Source organism: Rhea pennata, chromosome 2 (assembly GCF_028389875.1).
Source record: "Rhea pennata isolate bPtePen1 chromosome 2, bPtePen1.pri, whole genome shotgun sequence".
Classification (NCBI taxonomy): Eukaryota; Metazoa; Chordata; class Aves; order Rheiformes; family Rheidae; genus Rhea; species Rhea pennata.
Window position 1 is genome coordinate 2,370,462 of NC_084664.1, and position 21,776 is coordinate 2,392,237.

The 21,776-nt window shown below is 44.2% G+C and overlaps 1 protein-coding gene across 1 annotated transcript in view; it reads right to left on the bottom strand.

Moving 5' to 3' along the window:
* The window catches only part of TMIE (transmembrane inner ear), a 52,407-nt gene that overhangs the window by 18,824 nt on the left and 11,807 nt on the right, over positions 1 to 21,776 (bottom strand). Inside the window, exon 2 of the mRNA XM_062570845.1 lies at positions 4,071 to 4,188. Coding sequence (XP_062426829.1) covers positions 4,071 to 4,188 — 118 coding nt within the window. The remainder of the gene's footprint in view (positions 1 to 4,070; positions 4,189 to 21,776) is intronic.

Sequence of the window (21,776 nt, forward strand, 5' to 3'; positions counted from 1 at the left end):
AAAGGAATCCAGTTTGAGTGTCCCAGGACCTCTTTGTTGCAAATCAGAGTGAGGAAGACAGTAACATTGGCTTCAAATGCATACTTCTCATCTGAATTCAGATGACAAAGCAGACACACCTTGAAGACCTCTCAGTCCTGATAACGAGGTGAGATTGTAAACCAATGGGATCAGGCCTAAGCCCCTGGGAAGGATGGGCTTGCCTCTAGTTGTACCAGCTCCTGCTTTGGCTGGGAGGGTGATGGTACTCCTGGGATCAGAGAGAGCAACCATATTAAAGCTTTTCTGCAGCTGCGGTCACCTTGGAAAACCCAAACATTGTCCTTGCTCGAGGGAAACCTGTGCCTGCTGCTGGGAGGTGAAACTTTGCTGGTAAAAGCTGGGGAACCACCAATGCTTTGGGGAACGCAAAGCAGAGGAGGAGGGAAATGTGGCTGAAGCAAAAGGCAAGAAATGGGTGAGAACTGACTGTAAAATCCAGCTAAACACATATTGTTGTGTTCAAACCTATCATATTTTGACTTGGATTGCTGATATGGGTAATTTGGAGTAATGATTGTTTCCTTGTATAGCATGTTGGTTTCATAAAGCTGGCTGACTATATAGCTTAAGCTGATGCTTTCAAAACCACTTTGTTTGCTGAAGGAAACAGTTTCTTCAAACAAAAAGACTGTATCAGAGCAGCAGAGCCCTAAACTGGCTCTTTTTCCTGTTGCCACATGCTGAATCTATTTATCACTCTGAGAGCTGAGACTTAGTAAGCTGAAAACCTGCAATTTCCTTAGAAAATACCACCCGGTAATATATAACCTAAACCACCTGTGTTTGTCAGTGGGGACTTGAAGCAGATGTTATTTTACAGTGGAATGGTACATATCCCATTTGTTAGTCTGGCTGAATTTAGATCCTCAAAATAATGTATCTTCTCATTATTTGCTACTTTCATTATTTTGATTACATGGGTAATGTAATTAAATTTCTGTAAGTTTCTTTTTATTCTGCTTTCTATAATAAGTTTTGTTACTAGTCTGTCACCAGAATGATAAACTGTTGTGTTTGCTTCTTGCTATTGCGATATTTTCAGGTAACTTAAGAAAACTTAGCTTCTTTCCTTCAAATGGAACATCTTGGTGTGAAATCTGATGTGTTCGTTTGCCAGCATGGCAGACTTCTCTTGCTTGTGATAATCCTAAATAATTTGGGAATACCAAAGCCAGTTTCTAACCAATGACAAGATAATCAGATTTACTTAGGGGGTGAAAAAGCTGTTTACAGTATGATGTCTCCAAACCAAAGACAACCAACCAAATACATCCCTTCACAACTGCCAGTGTTGATTTTTGACCTCTGCTCCCTGCATTCTCGGCAGTCCATAGGGTTAAATATTTGGCCATATTTGTTTTGCTTTACAGAGGGCTTTTTGTAATTGTTTGCTAAGGGTGTCCTGGCATGTGATGTATTAACATATGCTTTGCTGATTGAGAACAGTTTTAAAAACCCTTAAGAGTACTTATCCTGGTGGCTTTGTTGGGTGTAGGGGGTGTTTTCTGCCCAGAATAGGCAATGAACAGGTTGCCCAGAGAGGTTGTGGAGTCTCCTTCTCTGGAGACATTCAAGGCCTGCCTGGATGCAACCCTGGCTAACATGCTCTAGGTGACCCTGCTGAGCAGGGAGGTTGGACTAGATGATCTCCAGAGGTCCCTTCCAACCTTGCTGATGTTATGATTCTATGAAGAGAAAAGAAAACTGAGGAAAAGGCTTGTACTGGCTTTGAAAAGGTGAATGTTTCTGGTTTAAAAAGAACATGGGAACATAACAGGAAAGATGTTGGGGACAGACTGACAGATATCATTTACAGTAAGCAAAATGGAGACTCTGGTAACAACAGGTGACGCTTTTTTTTTTTCCACCTATGTCAGCAGAAAAAACACTCAAAGAACTTAACAGGCTGTGTTAAGGTAGGACTACATCTAGATGCTGCATCAGCTGCAGTTCTAGCAGTAATTTAAAAAGTGGCAAGGAACCTTAGAAATCAGTTGTCTGCACTAGGGTTGTGGAGTGTGTCCAGCAAACTCGTGCTCTCCCAAACAACGGCTGCCTGTAGGTCGTGGCTGGCATGGCCCGGGATCATTCCCCACCTGCAGTTTGCATGCAGCCACCCTCTTTCGGAGAGTAAGAGGCTTTAAAGATTATGGATGTGGCTATTTCATGTCTGCTAGATTCCACACCAGGAAACAGTGCTGGACAACTTCAATTTTCTAGTATGGAAGGAAACATTTTTTCTCAGGGGGAGCTTATCCTATTTTTTTTCTCTGACTCTCATCAGGAAATGTCTTTAAAAATGAAAAGTGGCTGTCGACTGACAAAACTAACTGCTCAAAGCACAGAAAGGAGAGAGTAAAAGAGAAGGGCAGAGTGAAGGAGAAGACACGGGGGGAAACTGAGCTGCTCAGGAGGGTACCTCTAAAAGGTGAAAAAAATATAAGAGCAGAAATCTAGTAGGGGACAATATTACTCTGTACTTGGGAAAAGGAAGTCTGAGGACCAGAATAAGAGACCACCAGAGCCTCAGCAGGAGTCTTCTGAGTAGAGAAATGGAGAAGGAATAATGGGAAAATGCAAACAAAGGATGGGGGGGGGGGGGGAAAGGATTAGCTGGAGCAGAGCAGTGAAAAATGGGAGCGCTCAGGTATGAGCGGGATTACAGTTATCCAAACTGTCCAAGACAACAGGAAAGAAGAGATTCGTGACTAAATGATGAATAAGAGTAGGAAAAAGTGATGCAGAAAGCTAAGCCATTCAAGGCCTCCTTTCTTTTAGTCATGTTAAAATGGTTCCTTGTTCTATGTACGGAAGGAACTTCAACAAGCAGAAGAGCAAAGGTTTTTTTGTTTTTTTTTTTTTGTTTTGTTTTTTTTTTTTTTTAAAAAAAAAAAAGCTAAGGAGATTCAGGTGTGTCTAAAGCCATAAGGCAGGGTGAAAGCCCTCCTACAATGGGTAGGGATTTGTGGCAATCTCTGAGCTGATAGTAATTGCCTTCAGGGCCTGGAGACAGGTTCTATCCCCGTGCTCATCTGTCCACAACAGAAAAAGAGTCTAATCAAGGGAGTTACTGGCAAGTGACTAACTTCAGTTCCTGGAAAGATGCTGGAAGCAATGTACTTATTAAACTCTTTGCAGATGACTGGAGAGTAACAAGATGGGGATAGAGGAATGGACTTATCTAGTGAAGCTTGTATCAAACTGATGTAGTTTTTTAGTATGACAATATAGCTGGCTCAAGGAGAAAGCAGGAAATCATCTTCTTCATAAGGTCTCTTCTCATAAGGTCTTGACAGTTTTCTGTGTGACACTGCTTTCACTAGCTTGATATTGGGAAAGTGCATTGAGCTGTGAAGCTGGCTTAAATACTGTTCCCAGAGCGACCTGGATGAAGATTTTGTGGTGGGGAACCAGTTATTCCTGGACAGATCCTCAAAGCCTGCTGGGAGAGTGCCTGATCCCATTCCACTGCAGTCACCAGATCTGAGCCAGTGGCTTCCTAGTGCCTGGATCCAAAAAAGATTTAGGTCACAAAACACCTAGAATAGGGGTGAGAATGCCAGACCTGGTCCAAGCTGAAACCTCAAGAGGTCTGCCTTGCTTTGGCCCGTGGGACAGCACCACAAGAGATCACACATAGCCTACAGGGCTGTGTGAGAGGGTGAGGCTCATGCCAAGCTGTGTGACGAGGCAGAACCATGGTGTCACATGCATCTGGGGCTGCATGCTGTATTGCATCTAGCAAAGCAGTTCTAGCTGCAGATAGCCCTACAGCCTCTCATCTGCTCTGAGATGCCACTAGCTAGGACCCACTGATCTATGTGTTACCAGATGAAGCCACGGTGGCCAACCTACAGCTCCTTCAAAGATCCCATCCTGCCTGCAGCAACCCCTTTGTGTAGCCCTGTGATTTCAGAGACCAAAGAGCCCCAGCCCTGGCCATGTAGTCTGCAGTCCTCCTTAGGACAGGGTTCCTGACCCACTCAGGGAGGTGCTTAGTTGGTGCAAGGCAGAGAATTGTGACTTACTGACTGCCAGGACAAAGATGGCAAAGATTCCAATCACCTGCCAGAGACGCAGCCCCCAGATCACCACTGTCTCTGAAGTCACAGGGTCTGGCTTCTTTTTTGGGGGTTCTGTGGTGGCCTGGGAAGGAGAGAGAAGGACAAATGCGGTTCAAGAATTTGAAGTGCTATTGTAAAGTGACACAGTAGTACAGCAACTACAAGCCCAGTTCTTGGAACCTCCAACAATTTGGAGTCTTCAGGGAACAGGGCTTTCAACAAAGAGCTCATACTTTGAATTATCAAAACTTGTAAATATGTCTGAAGTGTTGCCAATGTTCATGATTATAAAACAAATCTTTTTGCTTTTATTTCTTAAAATTCCAACTTTTTCTAAAGACGCAGGCTCCAGAAGTCTTTCAGTTTTTTCTATACAAGTGCTTCATATTTTGCAAACATTTCTAGAACTGATTTTTAAGACTCTACTCTTGCTGTCATCACCCCACTTCACTGCTTCCTCCCCACACCAAAGCAAACAGAGCCCGGATGGCTGGACAAGTCTGTGGTGATGAGACGGGCCTACAGCTATGCCACTGCTTGCTTCTCGGAAGCAGTAGGAAGGAGCCGAGTGGCTTGTCTGCCCCACACTGGCCCTGTTGCCACTGCTATAGGGGATACAGTGGCAGAGAACTTGTCCTAGCAGGCAGAGTCCTGGCCAAGCCCGTCTCATCAGCATTGCAGGCAGGGCTGTCTCTTGGCCTGTGATAAGGAAAGATGTGAACCTCCAGTTGTCCTGCCCTGGAGCTCCTCCAGGCACGTGCCTCAGCGTGGGCTTGTGTCCAAGCTCTCTGAATGTCAGTACTCTGAAGATACAACAGATGTTGCCTGAACTTCTTTTCTCACAAGAAGCAAGGAGGACTTTGTAACTTGAGTAGCAAGCATTTCTGCAGTGCTGCTTCAAAGCTCCTTGGTGTTTAAGCTGTGAGTAGGGATAACATTTGGTCTCTTAAATGGAGGCATCTAGTGTCATTTGAGGTGATGTGGAGCATCTTCTGGCTGCCAGTCTAGCAGACCTGGCCAGTCTTTCAGTGGTCCTGTCATATGTGCCAAACACTGTACAGATGTCAGACACTCAAGGACATCTTAAATGGCACTAGGCAGATGACTTCATAGCAGTAGCCTCATCCCCAGGAGATGAGAGAGACAGTCAGGACATCATATCTATACCTTGTTCTGTTTGACTCCTGTTGGATGAGCATCCAGTGCCTCAGCTTCCCCATGGGTTACAGAGGAACGTTACTGCTTCCCTATTTCTGCCTTGAGCTATTTTGTAGGAAAATGCTGTGTGGATTTGATATAAGAACAGATACTGTGGCTCACTTATAAGTTGGGGAAGGGCACTTGATTTAATGCCTATTATGGGACCCTGATCCCATAACCCCCTAGGTACTGAAGGGCTGATGAATTCTTGAAGGGCTGCAGTATGTACAGGCAGCAATTCCCATGCAAAATATTCTGTAGCTATCAAAATGACAAAGGATAATCGGTTACTTCAGTTACATTTAAGCATTGGGGATCCAAGCATGTCGCCAGAGGACTCTCCCTGTAAAGTTAGCCTCATAGAATGCAGATGTCAGATTTCATGAAATACAAGAGAAAAGGGTTCAGAAAGCGGTCACTCTGGACTATAGGCTCCAGTCCTGTAGGCCTTTGAGTCCTACAGCTACAGCTCTTGTCCTACAGTAGGAGAGACTGATGTGATTCAGGAATGAGTATGTTATCTAGGGAGATACACAGATAGTGCTGAGGAGTCAAGATTAAAGCTTAGACCATAGGATGCCAGCACTTCTTTTGTGCACAAATAACAGTGAACAAGGGGCTGTGTTTTTAGACATACAGCCCTCAGGCAATCTGCTCCTCCCTTCAGCATAATGGTCTTTGCAGAGAAGAGGTTAGCTAACCCGCATGTGCTGAGAGCCCTGAGGTTACCTGAGGCACATCGCATGTGTAGAGACCAAGCTGTGCTGTGGGTCGAGAGGGAGGCCTTGGCTTCTCTTAGCTTTTACCTGGGCAATAATAAACCGAGGATCTTCCGAATGGCAAGGTGGTGCCACTTCATTTCTTGTGACGTGGAAGGGTGTTGGACTGGGTGATCTCCAGAGGTCCCTTCCAGCCTCAACCATTCTGTGATTCTGTAGCCCACGGGATCCTTTTGTAGTTTCCACATATTCATGTTATGATCCGGCAAAGAATTTAAGTAAAGGATATGATCTTAGCTGCTTTTATTTACTTAAAAATGTCTTCATTTTTACAACTAAGTTGACTTTCTTCCTCTTAGCTGAAATTTGAAATTTTCTTTCAAATTTAAATTTGGTTTTGGGGACAGTCAATTTCTCTGTGTTCTTCATTCAAAAAGAAAAATTTCTTAAAATGAATTAAAAGGGAATTTGGAAAAGAAATATAAATTCTCCAGGTTTTTCTCTACTCATAAGCAGTAATGTTCTTTTTAATCTGACTTATTTCTATATTTTGGGTCACTGATGACAAGTCTGACAAAAGAAATATACTCTTAAATCCTCTTCTCGATGTCATATCAAGCCTGATTGTCCTAAAGTGTTATTTGGGCTAACAAGGGGGTCTTTGAATTCAATTCTCTGACTTATATTGTTTTAATGGTTGAATAGATGTGAGGATGTCCTGTTTGGTACATGTCTTACACTACTTAGCTAAGTCTTTTTTTATTTTATGCAACATGAAAAGTCTTCTGGTTTCCAGAAGTTCCTCAAATAGTTCTAGTGAGAAAATGTGTGGAAAAACAGGAGAATAACCATGATAGCCTTATTTTGTGAAGCTGCTGTCAGCTTTCTTTGTGACTTACTGACAATCTGGCTAGTACAGAGGAAGAGCCCTGCAACCCATAGCTGTATCTGTCTCTTCAGCCTTCAGGATTGTTTCGGGCTTAGATTGCCACCTAGCTGCCATAAAGATCACACAGATGCCTTGCGGGACATTGTAGAGGAGGCAGAGACTCAACGATAGTGTAGATGACTGTGACCATTCTTTACACCATGGAAGTTCTAGCTCTGTCTGCATTTTATCCTGGAAGTCAGGTGTCAGTGGAACCTCCCTTTAGAGGAACATCTGGCCTTCAATATATAAGACAGTCTGATTAAAATAGAGCTAGAAGTGTCTCAAAGTCTCCAGCCCATCATCCTGCTCTCTCTAGGCTTTCGACATCTATAGCATTGATTTCTCTGTCCAGACTCATCACTCCAGGTTCACTTTAGAGTCACTGAGAGGAAATAGGTACGTTTACAGTGCAATCTGTCTGACCTATGTTAGATGCTTGAGATGAGAGGAATTGCATCCTTGGCTCCTCTGACTGTACTGAATAGATCTTCAACATCTATAAGGAGAGTCTGGGGCAAATACCTTTAGAGATGCATATTTTCTGTTAAAGAAACCTCTCCAAAGTGACCATTTAGGTGGAAACTGGACAGGGCTATGGTGGACTCCAAGATAGTTTAGCGTTAGACAGTGAGGTACCTACATTTCATTTTTCTATGCTTCAGCTCCGTACTTCTGAAATAGGATTAACAAGATTTCATAGCCATGTTGAGAGGATAAATGTTACAGGTAATGACATTTTCAGATGTTACAGTGGTTGGGGGAAGCTGCCTGAGAAATACCTTGGGTTAATGCATAGTGAGAAAGAAATCTTGCTGTAAAATCCAGGAGACAAGTTATGAATTTCCTGCAGAGACGTGCTTAAAGCTATTTAATGCTCACAAAATAAATCTGTGGTATGGTGACAGCAAAGGTGATCATGTGTCCTGATACAAATCTGGACACAACTTCAACCATGCTAGTCAGATGAGCTGTCCAGGCCAATGCTGTTGTCCTAGAGCAGTGGAGATATGATAAGGGACACACACCAACAAGAAACATTTGTTCTCTCGGACAATGGCTTAGGACACCGGAGGTAACAACTCCTCACTGCCAATGAAGTTGTGATATGTTGCGTTGCAGTAAATCGTAGAATTAAAACATGCTAATAACCTTTTGGAACTGTTGATGGCAAAGCACGTTCACTGGTTCGTATTTGAATGTAAGGCCTGATTTGTATTGACAACAGCCTTTTGATAGAAGCTAAAAACTCTTCGCTTCTAGAAAGTGTCCTAAGCGTGCACATCTAATTCCCTGCAGTGTCCTTTCCTTCTCAGCTCATGAAAATGAAGCTAAAACATGGCTGTAATGGATATCAAAGTGAATTGGAGCTGGAGCTGTTCTCCAATTACTTGCATGTTTGTGCAATACAAACTGTATTTTAGTCCCTCCTTAATGAAGGATGTTTCCTACCGAGTCTGGAGTGCTTTGGTTCCCAGTGGGATCCTAATTATGCTCCATTTGTGGTGGATAGGATTGCTGCCTGAGCTTGTCTCTTCTAAACTGTCTTAGTTTACTTGGTTTACTTGGCACAACTCCATTTCCATTTGTTCCAGCTGCCCTTGTTTGATAGTGCAGGGACTGGACCTGTGGCATCGCATGCTCAAAAAAGTTGAACGAAGGAGAAAGTCTATTCAGAGTGGTGTGATTTTTGTAGATGACTCTGGGATAACCAAAGAGGTAGGAATCTGTAATACTCATCACTAAAGGACCTTCTTTTTAAATTGTAGTATTTCTTTATATTGGTTATAAAACAGCCAGCAATAAAGAACAGAAATGGAAGAATGGCTTTCCAGTGTTACCATGAGCTGCTCGCTTACTACTGATCCTGGAGTCAGCCTCTGGCATAGTCTTAGTATGAATCACAGGAGTCACTTCCTTTTGAAGTTCTCAGTGTGGCTTTCCTTTCTGGCAAAACCGAGCTTCCCCAAAGGGTCTCTCCTTCCATGTTTGTCTCTAGGCAGCTTGGAAAGGGAGTCATGTATAAAGAAAATACCCCACAGTTCCCCTTCCTGAGAGATTTCTGCAGAAATCCTGTGCATCTGGATAAGTTTTAAGTACACATAAGAAAGGGGAGAGGATATGGTGGATATGACTGGTGGGTCATGGCCTCATTCAGTCCCTAGGGTCGCACTAGGTGGGAGTAAAGAGGAAGGGTTAGCTCTGTAGATGCCTGGAGGGAATGGGTTTAAGATTGACTGTCTAGAGCAATAGCTACAGTTCTTGGAGCAAGTCCCCAAATGATCTTTGGGCCTGCAGAATGGCAGGTCACCTTCCCTACATTGGCAGTACATTTTTCACATTGGTACTTCCTGTTGTCAGTCACAGAATGGTTGAGGTTGGCAGGGACCTCTGGAGATCATCTAGTCCAACCTCTCTTCTCACGCAAGGTCACCTGGAGCATGTTGCACAGGATTGTATTCAAGGGGATTTTGAATATTGCCAGAGGAGGAGACTCCATAACCTCCCTGAGCATTCTGTTTCAGTGCTCTGTCACCCCCACAGGAAAGAAGTTCTTCCTCATGTAAACACAACTTCCTGTGTTTGTGCCCATTGCCTCATATCCTGTCATGTAGGACAACTGAAAAGTTTGGCCCCGTCCCCTTGACACCCTCCCTTCAGGTACTTGTACACATTGATAAGATCCCCCCTCAGCCTGTTCTTCCCCAGGCTGAAGAGGCCCAGCTCTCGCAGCCGTTCCTCCTAGGGCAGGTGCTCCAGCCCTCGGATCATCCTTGTAGCCCTACACTGGACTCTCTCAAGTAGCTCCATGTCTCTCTTGTACTGGGGAGCCCAGAACTGGACACAGTACTCGAGATGAGGCCTCACCAGGGCTGAGTAGAGGGGCAGGATCACCTCCCTTGACCTGCTGGCAACAGTCTTTCCACTGCAGCCCAGGAGACCATTGGCCTTCCTGGCCACAATGGCATGTTGCTGGCTCATGGTCAACTTGTTGTCTACCAGTATTCCCAAGTTCTTCTCTGCAGAGCTGCTTTCCAAAAGGTCAGCCTGAGCATGCACCGGAGCATGGGGCTATTCCTCCCTGAGTGCAGAACTCTGCACTTGCCCTTGTTGAACCTCAGGAGGTTCCTCTCTGCCCAACTCTCCAGCCTGTCCAGGTCTCTCTGAATGGCAGCACAGCCCTCTGGTGTGTCAGCCACTCCTCCCAGCTTGGTATCATCAGCAGACTTGCTGGGGAGGCACTCTGTCCCCTCATCCAGGTCGTTGATGAAGAAGTTGAACAGGATGTGACCCAGTACTGAGTCCTGGGGGACTCCACTAGCCACAGGCCTCCAGCTAGACTCCAGTGATGACCCTCTGAGCTCTGCCTTTCAGCCAGTTCTCAAGCCACCTTGCTGTCTACTCATCTAGCCTGCACTTCCTAAGCTTACCTGTGAGGCTGTTATGGGAGAAACTGTCAAAAGCCTTGCAGCAGTCCAGGCAGACAACATTCACTGCTCTGCCCTCCTCTACCCAGCCAGTCATTACATCAGAGAAGGCTATCAGATTGGTAAAGCAGGATTTTCCCCTTGGTGAATCCATGCTGACTGCTCCTGATCACCTTTTCCTTCACATGCTTAGAGATGACATCCAGGATGAGCTGTTCCATCACCTTCCCAGGGATGGGGGTGAGGCTGACTGGCCTGTAGTTCCCTGGGTCCTACTTTTTGCCCTTTCGAGGACTAGATGGATGTTGGCTTTCTTCCAGTCCTCAGGCACCTTTCCTGTCCTCTATGATTTTTCAAAGATGGACAGTGGCCTGGCAACAACATCTGCCAGCTCTATCAGTACCCATGGGTGCATCCCATCTGGGCCCATGGATTTGTGAGTGTCAAGTTTGCCTAAAAGATCTCTGACCCAGTCCTCCTCAACCAAAGGAGAATCTTCTTCCTCCAGACTTTCTCCCTTGTCTCCAGACTCTGGGATTCTTGAGGGCTGCCCTTATCAGTGAAGACTGAAGCAAAGAAGGCATTCAGTAATTCTGCCTTCTCTGTATCCCTTGTCACCAGGGCCCCCACCCTTTTCATCAGCAGGCCCACGTTCTCCCTAGTCTTCCTCTGCTACTGATGCATTTGAAGAAGCCCTTCTTGTTGTCCTTGACATCCTCTGCCAGATTTAATTCCAAATGGGCATTAGCCTTCCTTGTCGCATCCCTGCATACTCTCATAACATTCTTACATTCCTTGCAAGTGGCCTGTTTTTTTCCACATTCTGTGTATTTGCTCCTTCTGTTTGAGTTTTGCCTGGAGCTTCTTGCTCATCCATGTAGGGCTTCTGCCCCCCTTGCTTGACTTTACTCACGGAGATGGACTGCTCTTGAGCTTGGAGGAAGTGATGCTTGAATATTAACCAGCTCTCTTGGACGCCCCTTCCTTACAGTGCCCTAATCCATGGGATTCCTCCAAGTAGGTCCTTGAAGAGGCCAAAGTCTGCTCTCCTGAAGTCCAGGGTTGCAATCCTACTTATTTCCCTGCTTCTTCCATACAGGATCCTGAACTTCATCATCTCATGGTCACTGCTGCTAAGGCTGCCCCCAGCCTTCACACCTCCAACCAGCTCTTTGTTAGCACAAGATCCAGCAGCACACTTCTCCACCACCTGTTTCAAAAAGTTATCATCAGTGCTCTGCAGGAATGTTCTGGGCTCCTTGTGCCTAGCTGTGCTGTCTTTTCAGCAGATACCAGGATGATTAAGTCCCTCATGAGAACCAGGGCCTGTGATCATAAGGCTACCTCCAGCTGTCTGTAGAAGGCCTCATCAACTTCCTCTTCCTGATTGGGTAGCCAGTAGTAGATGCCCACAAGTGTCCACCATGTTAGCCTGCCCTTTAATCCTTACCCATAAGCTCCTGACTCACTCTTCATCCACCTCTGGGCAAGCCTTGCCTGTTGCTAATGGTCCTTCCCTCTGCTTTGTCAAGGCTTTTGCAGGGCTGTGCTGCACATGGCAACATGACCCTCCACGCTTTCTTGGCTATGGCTGGGCAGTCAATGCGAGTGACTACATCTGTTATGAGGAGTCCTGAGGCAAGAGAGAGGCCAAAGACTGTGTTTTCTCATGAGGCTCAGCTCTGGAGACAGCCGTACTTGCAGGCATATTCCTTGTCTGCAGCTGTGGAGAACAACCCCTCATATAGCCTGGCTCCCTGTCTCGTGACCAGACACAGAGCATCTCATGCACCAGAGGCTCAGGGCATTCAGCATGTTGGTAAAGTTTAGAGTATGTTATCAGTCAGCATTAAGCACAGGGTCTTCCAAGAACACAGTATAAAAGAAATACAAAGAGTTAGTTGATAATAGATCCGAAGGTAAGGCTGTAAGAATCCACCTTCTCCTTTTAACTGGTGAAGGCCCCAGTTTTTCCACATCATATACAGGCTTGAGTCCCACATGTTGCCTCCAGAGCCAATCTCCAGCAAGAATGTCAAGCGATACGTGTTCACCTCTTCATGTGACACCCTTGCATAAGGCTGGTTCTATTGTAATAAGAGCAGAATAATTGTAATTGGAAGCACCAAGCTAGAGTCAGAATTTGCCTTAACAGTACTGAACATGGAGCTGTAGAACTGGATATCCTTGCTGCTTTCCCTTCCAGATAGTCTCTTTTCTCTGGGAATCTCAAATCATTTAATGCAGCACCCTTGTTAAATAAAAGTAATATTTCCAGTTCAGGGTACAGTAGCTGAGATGGAGCAATTAAAAGATTCTTCTCAAGATCATAGCATGGATTAACAGCTCTTTGGGAAACAGGATTCCAGAGCTGCCAACTATCTGCTGCACCACTTGTGTAGGAAACAGCACAGAGATGCAACACGCAGTAGACATTTAGATGTTTAAATGTTCTTCTGCTTAAGTAATCAAAAACTAAAACATAGCAAGGATGAAAACTGTTGAACTGTTCTTTTTTGTTTGTTTGTTTATTTTTATTTATTTATTTATTTATTTTAAAAAAAAGAGCTGCATCACAGTTGTGGGAGGGGGGAAAAAAGATGCAAATATGTATATGAAGGTAAGAGATGAACTGACACACCAGGTGCCCAGCTACAGGCAACTGTGTGCCTCCAAAGGAGAGCCTAGGTCTCTGAACTGGGGTAGGCTGTAGGTTCCTACACATGCTTACTGTCAGTATCAGGAAAGTTAATAATGGGAACACTTGCTGCTGGTTTATGGATACTTCTACTCAGAGCTGCATCAAACCAGGTTGAACTTGAGTTGGAAAAAAGAAACAAAAACAGGGTTGAAGATCTGTCACTTTCACTGGTTTCACAAAAGCTCTCTTTGCCACTTTCTGTAATTCTTTAGTTCAAAATGTTGCATATTTAAGAAAAAAGTGCAAGTGAAAAAGCCACGAGCTGTCAACGAAGACTGCTGCAGTGTCCTGAGCATTCATGTAGATACTTTGGTTTAACCACTAACTTTTTATCAACTGGGCATTGAGGACGCTAGGGTCAAAACATGTATGAAATTACCATATCATGGTCAAGCTACCATGGCTCAGTAAATCACTGTGCAAGCAGACCTGTTGCAAGTGTCTGTGTGCATGCACTGTGACTAAGTAGCAGAGGGCAAAGTCTGCATTACTGCATGTGCTGACTAGACAAGATGTCTGAGCTCCTAAATGAGTTGAAAAATGCTCTGAATTTCCCACACTTAATCTCCCTAGCTTTTGGGGATGATGCGTATGATGGCAAAAACATCTTAATGAAAGCAACTCTTAGTAGCTTTAGGAAATCAGAGCTGTTGATTTGTGCTTGGCAATAAATGTCAAGAAAACAGGGTGATTTGAACTGGAGACAAAGGAAAAGGTGTAAAAAGGTGAAACTCAGCAGAAATGGAACTGTAGGATAAGGCAATTCTTACACGGTCATAAATGAAGCTGGTACTCACAGTTCAATCAAGGATGAATTTGAAAGGTGCGGTACCTTTGGCCATGAGTGTGGTCCAAACTGAAGATGGATAGATGGATGAAGAGATGGCATTTAATATTAAGACAAAAAGATGCCAACCCCAAAGAGTGACAGTGTTGCTTTATAGGCTGAAAGCAGCTGCATTAAATAAAAGACTTCAGAAGACTGGAGGCAATAAAGAATACTCCTGTGAAAGATGTCACGTTTTAGGGGAGTCGTGTTTAGGAGGTTGTTGGAATGGAGAAAATGCAGGCATGAAGCAGCATTAACAATGCATAAAAACAATAGTTTAAGGGGGAGATGTTTCTGGAGGAAAGCAGATGAGAAGATATCAAAGAAAATTGTGCATATACACCTAAGGCTAGCCTCTACAGTACTGCTATCAAAAAGTGGCTGGGTATTGTCTACAGAAATATAGAAAAGTTGAGCCTTCAGGAGCAGAGATGGGGAAAAAAGGCAAAAAGGAATAAATAAAAAGTTACAATGTTTGCTATGCCTCCTAGGAGGCTCTGGGCTGAAAGAAAGTATAACCATGTTATATCAGAAAGTAGTCTAAACTTAATGGAGATGTTGACTTAGGCCTTGGTAAATACTTCACATTACACTTGCAGAAGATCTGCACTCTGGAGTGGTGGCTGGAAAATGGGCAGAATACTAAGTTTAGACAATTGAATCCTACTTGTAGTCAATACAAATGACCAATACCAAAGATAGACCAATAGACCACAGATGTCTTGCAGCTTGCTGTGTCTTGAGCCCTGTAGGGTTGATTTGGAGTTTTTTTATTTATTTATTTATTTTTTGGAAGGGGAGGAAGATCTAAAGAGAGAGATAAGGCTGGACCTGGCCTCTCCTCTGCTTCATCACCCAACAAGGAAAGCTTCCCTGGCTAGAAATAGAAAGATCCAAGATCTGCCTGTGCTCCAGATTGGACTATGCCAAAGTCCTGGTCCCCAAACCCTACTAGATGATGTGTCCCCAGGTGCAGCAGAGACTTGGGCATGTTCCCAGCATGCCTCAGAGCTGCCTCATGCATCCAACGAATCATCTCTGCATTGCCCACAGGTGTTTCCTTTACTGCTCCTCCAAGTGCCCAGCAAGGGCAGGGAGGAGGCAAAATCTGCTCCTTAAAGGGTAGAACCTAAACTGGCATTGGACACTCAGCACTGTAAAACATTAACTAAACCCCAAAACACTAAATCACTTCCAGACAAGTTGCGTTTTTAGGTCAGAACAGCTTGACACTGGATCTTTTAACCAAAAAAAAAAAAAAAAAAAAAGAAAAGCTCTGTTTCTGATTCATTCCTGTCAGAGAGACCGTCAATGATGACGTGTGTGTGTGTGATGAAGAAGTATCAGCCCCAGTGGAAAAGGAGATAGCTGCTGGAGGCAGAAGTTTTATTCACTTCATTAAGCAATAGCAAAGAAAAATTGTAAAAGGAATCACTTCTCAAGGTCTCTTTAAATACCCCCTTTAATTAGTCTTGACTGGTATTGCTGCTCTGCCAGCAGCATTGCTGAGCTTTGGAAAAAAAAACTAACAATGTTTATTCCTAATTGCATTTGATTACACATATCTGAAGCCTACAGATGGTTCTGGGGGGCTGAGCTTTAAATAGGCAAGCATGCATGCTTCCTCCCTTCCTCTCCTTCCAAATAGCAGGAAGGAGATGCGCAGTCTGACGATGACCTCCACGCAGGGAAAAACTGTCTCGTGATGCCAACAATTCTCCGTGGTGGTGGAGGAACCCTGCAAAAGTCCGGTTACGAGGTCCAAAATACAGCAGTGCTAATAACTGATATTGAGTTAGCAGGCAAAGGCCCTCCTATAATGCGGTGATGTGCTTAAAGATGACACTAATCATAATTTAACCATAATTTAAAACAGTTATTTATTCAAGGAGGCAATATGTTTATGTATAGATGTGCTTATTCTGCAAATGAGTGAAGTGTGCAGAGAACACGCCCATTTTTTTTCCCAAGATTCTTGTTTCTTTGGGTCTAGCAACTCTGCACACTCTATAGCATCTTCTCTCTCCCTTTCTCTGAGCTTGTCTCCTTAGGCTGTGATGTGGAGTTTTCCAGAAAAAGGCTCTGCAATTTTCTATCATTTTCTTTAAATCCAGCCTGGCCCACAATATCTATATCTTCCTTAAATATGCCCTTTTAAAAACTAATACTTACCTCTCAAAACATCGTGTGTGTTTCTTGGGTATGTCTGTCTCTTGAGATATTATTTTCCTATTTGCTCTTTTTATTATCAGCTGTTGAGTTAAATCTATGCACTCACATAGGGAAATCAACCTCAGGAGTCCACTAGAACTACTCGGTAATTTTGCCTGCCTTCATTTGAACTGTAATCACACCTCAATATTTTTAGATTACTGCAAACAACGTCACATCTGTCACGTTCACTTGGAGGCTACAAATGAGGTTTGCTGCCCCCTGAGCCAAACAATACCCAGCTAAGTGCAGTGTGAACTGAACTCCACTTATGTTTGATCTGGAGGACATTATGTCATGCATCTATATGGTGACTCGAAGGTGGAAGCACTTGAAAAACACCTGAGAACACTTAATTATCACCTTCTTTTTCTTTTTTTTTTTTTTTTAATAGTCTTCAATTTATCTTGCAGTGAGGCAAATTATCTTCTGACCTAACTCTATCTGGACCAGTCTTGTTTTATTTCACTGAAGCTTTTCATAACAAGCAGAAAGGGTCAGGGTTTTCCTCCCCTATTCTCAAGCCTATGCTGCAGCTTTTGCTGAGAGTCCAAACTAGAATAAGAGGAGAACAGAGACCTCTTTACTTTTCTCACTGTGTTGATAACAAGAGGAATACAATCTTTTCTGGTCTGATAAAGCTTCCAAAATGTTTCTGTTATGTCACTAGGACAGAGTTTTACCTCCTGACTAAGGAGCTCTTAACTTCAGTCCGGAGGGAAAAAACTTGATGAAGGATGACAGCAAAAGAATTCAAATCAGTAAGGGGCTAATTGATTAAACCAAATACCAAACACCTGACATATCTTCTCACCCTACCCTCCCACTTCCCACTCAATCTAAGCCTTTTAAGAGCTGATGGAGGTGCACCCTGAATCCTTTCTCCATGCAGAATGTATTAAATCTGATGCCAGCCTCCCCTATAACAACTCTGGGCCTGAACTCCACCCAAAGGAGGTGGGACCCTGCTATAAAATGGTGGGAGAGTGCTAAAGTCCAGTTTTCAGACTTCATATACATATATATATGTATATATATAAAATCTTTGTTTCTCATTTATTTGTAGCCTGATTTTTCCATTTCAAGTGGCTGTAGGGAGATAGGTTTTTAACAGAGGAGAAAATTCAGGTAAGAGAAATAAGGACTAAGAAAAGCCTTGGGATAGGAATGAGAAGATAATTGGGTCAATAAGGACATAAGGATAATAGGGAAATGTGGGCCATTCTAGCTGCTTTATCAGGCTTTAGTATCAATAAAGTGGCTCAAGTTAGCACAGAGTCTCTGTGCTTTCCCAAAACACAGCTTTGATGGTTTTCTTGTTATGCTGTTGAGTAGAATATGCCTTAAGCATCGACAAAATAGTCAAAAAAATGTGGTGCTGGTTTTCTGTCATGGCCTAAATGACAGTAATGGCAGTTACCTAAGAAGTTATGAGATTTATGTTAGCCTCTATGAGAAGAAACTTCTGTTCCAGGGGTACAGGAAATGCTGATGCTCCTTCCTACCTAACTTGGGCTAACTCTGTTTCCAGAGCCTGCTTAAGGCTTGATGAAGGTCCGATGGGTAAAAGCAGCAGCACTATGAAATGTTCTATCGTCTCGTCCTTCCTTCCCCGTGTAAGCTGCCTTGTTCTTTAAATACAGAGCTTGTCCTAGTTGGGACTCTTGGAGGGGTGGTGGGGAAACAGTGAGAAACTAAGGAATGGGTCAGTGTTATGTGCATTGTATTAAAAGATCGTAACTTTATGGGAGCTGCATGCATCATCTGAGCAGTCCTGTGCAAGAAACAAAAAAGCCAAAGATGTGATCTACATTATTTAGTCTTGTCCTCCAAGTTCGCTGAAATGTTCTGATGTCTATTTGACTTTCTCTGTGTTTGTTTTGATAGGCTGGCTTAGCATAAACGTAATTATTCAGGATAACTACATTGTGTGATTATTTAAAGCAAAAAGTCCTTGCAGAGCTTCAGAATAGACTGAAATTCATTTGCCTTTAGAAATACAGAAACTGACTGTTCATCTAATCTAATTTTTGGATACCTGCTTGTTAACCTGTTGTGCAGCATGTATTTTCAGATGAAATTTGCTCCTTCCTAAATGCTACGAGATGTAGACAAGTTTTCAAGAAAGTCTGGTGTAAGTAAAGTCAAATAGAAAATTACATGTGTTCTATAATGATTTTCCTATTTTTGATATTTAAGTTCTTCTGCTTTGGCATGAAGACAAAACCTGCAAAGTGTGTGTCTGTGAAATATAATGACAGGGAACATCCATCTTCAAATTGAAAATGTCAGGCTGCTTATTCAGGGGATGTCTCAGTGTTTAGAAACTGCAAGAAAGTAAAAGTCTGCCTGTCGGGGCTGATGCTGCATCTGCAAACCATTCTGGCTTCAGCGAAGCGTATTTTGTCAAATGTGCTCTGTAAGAAAAAGTTCTGCCTCACTTGTAACCTTGAGAGCTCTTGTAGGATGAATGGCTTGGAAAAATCTCTACGGCGGTCTGTGCTTTTGTAAGGGAGCTCATAGATTTGTCTTGCTGGTAGAGGTTATAGCAGGGAAGCTGGTCTTGTGTAGGCAGAGAGGGTGTCTTGATAGCCCCACTTGAAAACATTTAATTCAATAACCTAAACAGTGGTGGTAGAACTTGGTTCATGGGTGGGTGTGTGATCCCAACATGACTGTTGTTGCCACTCATATGTTGGTGGTGAACTGCTAAAATGTGCACACCAAAAGCTCCAGAGATCAGACCAGGCCTGATAAGAGCCTCTGTTGGGTGAATGCTATAACCTGGCTTCATTTCCCCGCAGTGTACTTCTGCGGCTGATGCCTTGCTGCAGACAGGTCAGTTTGCAGCCCAGATCCTGCCCAGGGAACCTCTTTTGTCCCCTGGTTTCTTTAGCCACAGAGGCAATGCAGAAGTCCAGCTGCCACCTCCCGCATCTCACCATGTGCTTGGACCCATGAGCTGCTGCAGCACCAGCGTGGCCTGTGTGCGAGGTCCCCAACCTGCCTTAACTGCTAACAAAGCCAGACTCGCCTTCTCGTGCTCTGCAGCACATGTACCGGGCGAACTTGGATGGATTCATCTAAGATGAGTAAGTTATAGATGCCTATGCTGTCTCGGGGCCGGTCTCTCAGGGCTTCCTTTATAAGTAGACACAGAGGGATAACTGAATTTTTGAGCTGTGCTGACATGAGGAGAAGTGGTTTTTTACTATGCTCAAAGCTGTGGCACATCAGATTCATAAGTCTAAGAGGACTGAGCAAAACAAGCTCTGCCGTAAGAATATGCTGCTCCTCAGCACCATGGTACCTGTGCACTGGGGTTCAGACCCTGAGCCGTGAAGCTGGTTTAAGTATGTTCTTCTCTCCCTGTCCAGCCTGGCCTTGCCAAAAGGAGCCAGGGCCAGAATATGTAGATGTTTTGCGGGGTAAGCAGTGAAATTGAGCTGTGTGTGAGGAACCTCACCTCAAAAGTCAAAGTTTTGGCTGAATGAGATGGAATGAAGGAAGGCAGAGGAAGAAAAAAAAATGCAGTGTGAATGTTTAATTTGGAAGGGTACATCCAGGTGCAGGACCACCTGCACATACCTGTTCCCATTCTTCTTTCCCGATTTTCCAATGTCAGACACTTGTTGGACTTGCAGTACTATGCTAGGAGATGCTGTGACTTTGGCCTCTTCAGGAATTAAGCCCTCTTTGGGGATTAAAGAAGCCCTTAATTGCTTACCATCTTCAGCAGCAGCTATTGGTATTTTAAAAGCTTTTTCCTCCTTACATTAGGCGTGGCAGAAAGCAACAAGTGTTGCCCAAAGAAGCCTCTAACTCCTTGGAGCCACCTTAAATTCTCTGCTGTCTGCCATACCTGTCCTCCCTGGGTACCGTGCATGGAAAAAACATGATTCCCAAGCACCCTCAACGCTAAATCTGCAAGGCAGGATGCTCCTTACCTCGATTAACTGTCCCATGGCAGCTCTTGAGCAAGACAAGAAGAGGGAGGAACACCTCATCCAGGGGAGGGGATGCTGCAAGGGTGGATCCCACGCCATCTTCCTTCCCTGGTGTATCTCCGGCTTGCTCCGCGCTGTAGCCCAAGCTGGAGAGGTTACGAATAACAGAGCTCGCTGTCGGCAGCGTTCAGCATTTACCAGAAGCAGTCGCCTGCTGTCCCGTCCCTTCTTTACTGCCTTTCTTTCTAGCCTGGCAGTCGCAGAGCTGACGCTGGAGAGTCATTAATTAATTAAACTGGTGTCGCTTACTGAGTGCTCTGCTGCTCCTCGGGTCGGGCTTTGCGGAGGGGGAGCGCAGGGAGCAAACTTGTGCTCAGAGCTCTCGCTGCTCCCCAGAGAGGAAAGCTTATTATGACTCTGTTTTTTACAGCTGCCTGACTGATTCCAGCTCTCTTGCTCTTATTTTTTTTTTTCCTGGCCTGTTGAGAGAAGTCTCTCCCCTAATGAAAAAGGGCTGTAAGCAGCTGCATCGTCAGCACTGCAGCTACCCTACGCTCGCAGAGGCCGGTGTTACTGGAGATGAGTACTTGATGCCTGGGGAATTTATAAGCATCTTTCATCCCTGAAGGATCTTGTGGATGTGTTGCTACAGTCTGCAGTTTCGTGCAGTCTTGAGCTCTGGATAGAGCTAAAGGTAAACGGGAAGAGCATCCACAAGGGAGGTGGAGGCTGCAGCTGCTAAAACTATGGGGCGTCCTCTGGGCTGTTTCAAGCCGCTTGTGGCCCACGGAGCTACCTGGAGCTACCTGGTGAAGAAAATTGTCAGGATGTGATGGTTAGAGAAAGCAAGCCTCAAGTGGGTGTGAGGGATCGTGGGACTGCCCGTGGGACTGTTCTCCATCCAAAAAGCAAATGAAGCCTTCTACTACAGGATCAGGAGGAGGCCTGCTCTGCTAGATTTAGCAAAATATTGATAACATTAGGATGCAGAAGACCAAACCCAGATGAACGCCCTGAGCACGTGGCTATGAGCTTCTCAGCTGTGGCTTTCTGTTTCCAATAAAAAAAAAAAAAGAAAGTCATGCTGGGGCTGCGAAGCTTTTCCTAGTACAGGATATCCTGTTACAAAAGGTTTTACCAGACGCATACAGTTCTGATGTGCTTTACTGTCAGATTTGCTGGGGAAAGAGGGGGAAGTAGAGGGGAAAGGGGCTGACCGAATTCAAGCAGCAGGCACTAACAGGCTAGTGTTCTGGTCAAACGCTCGCATGGATAAGTCAGAGCTGCTAACTTAACTGTTCTTGTGGGTGTTTTTTCTTTTTTTTTTTTTTCTTCCTTTTATAGTATTGGGATATTTGTTATCAAAGATTCAGTTCTGAATCCAGCCCACAGTAAGCCAACAAGAATCAAGAAAACTGTTTAAAATATCTCTCCAGTCTTCCTGGCTATGACAGTATAAAGCTTTAATGTTTTCTACACCTCTTGGCCAAGAAGTTGGAAGAAAGAAATCAAAGATCCTAAGCTTATTTGCTTTTTAAATGTCACGATTCAGCTGTAGAAGGCCTTGCAGAGGACACAGCTTTTCAGACTTTGTAATAACTGAGATAACTATATTTTCTCCTACTAAAAATAGCTTTTTGTAGCATCCTTTACTAGGAAAAGCCTGGGATTTTAGGTAAGAGAACAAAGAATGAGATCTGGAAGGAA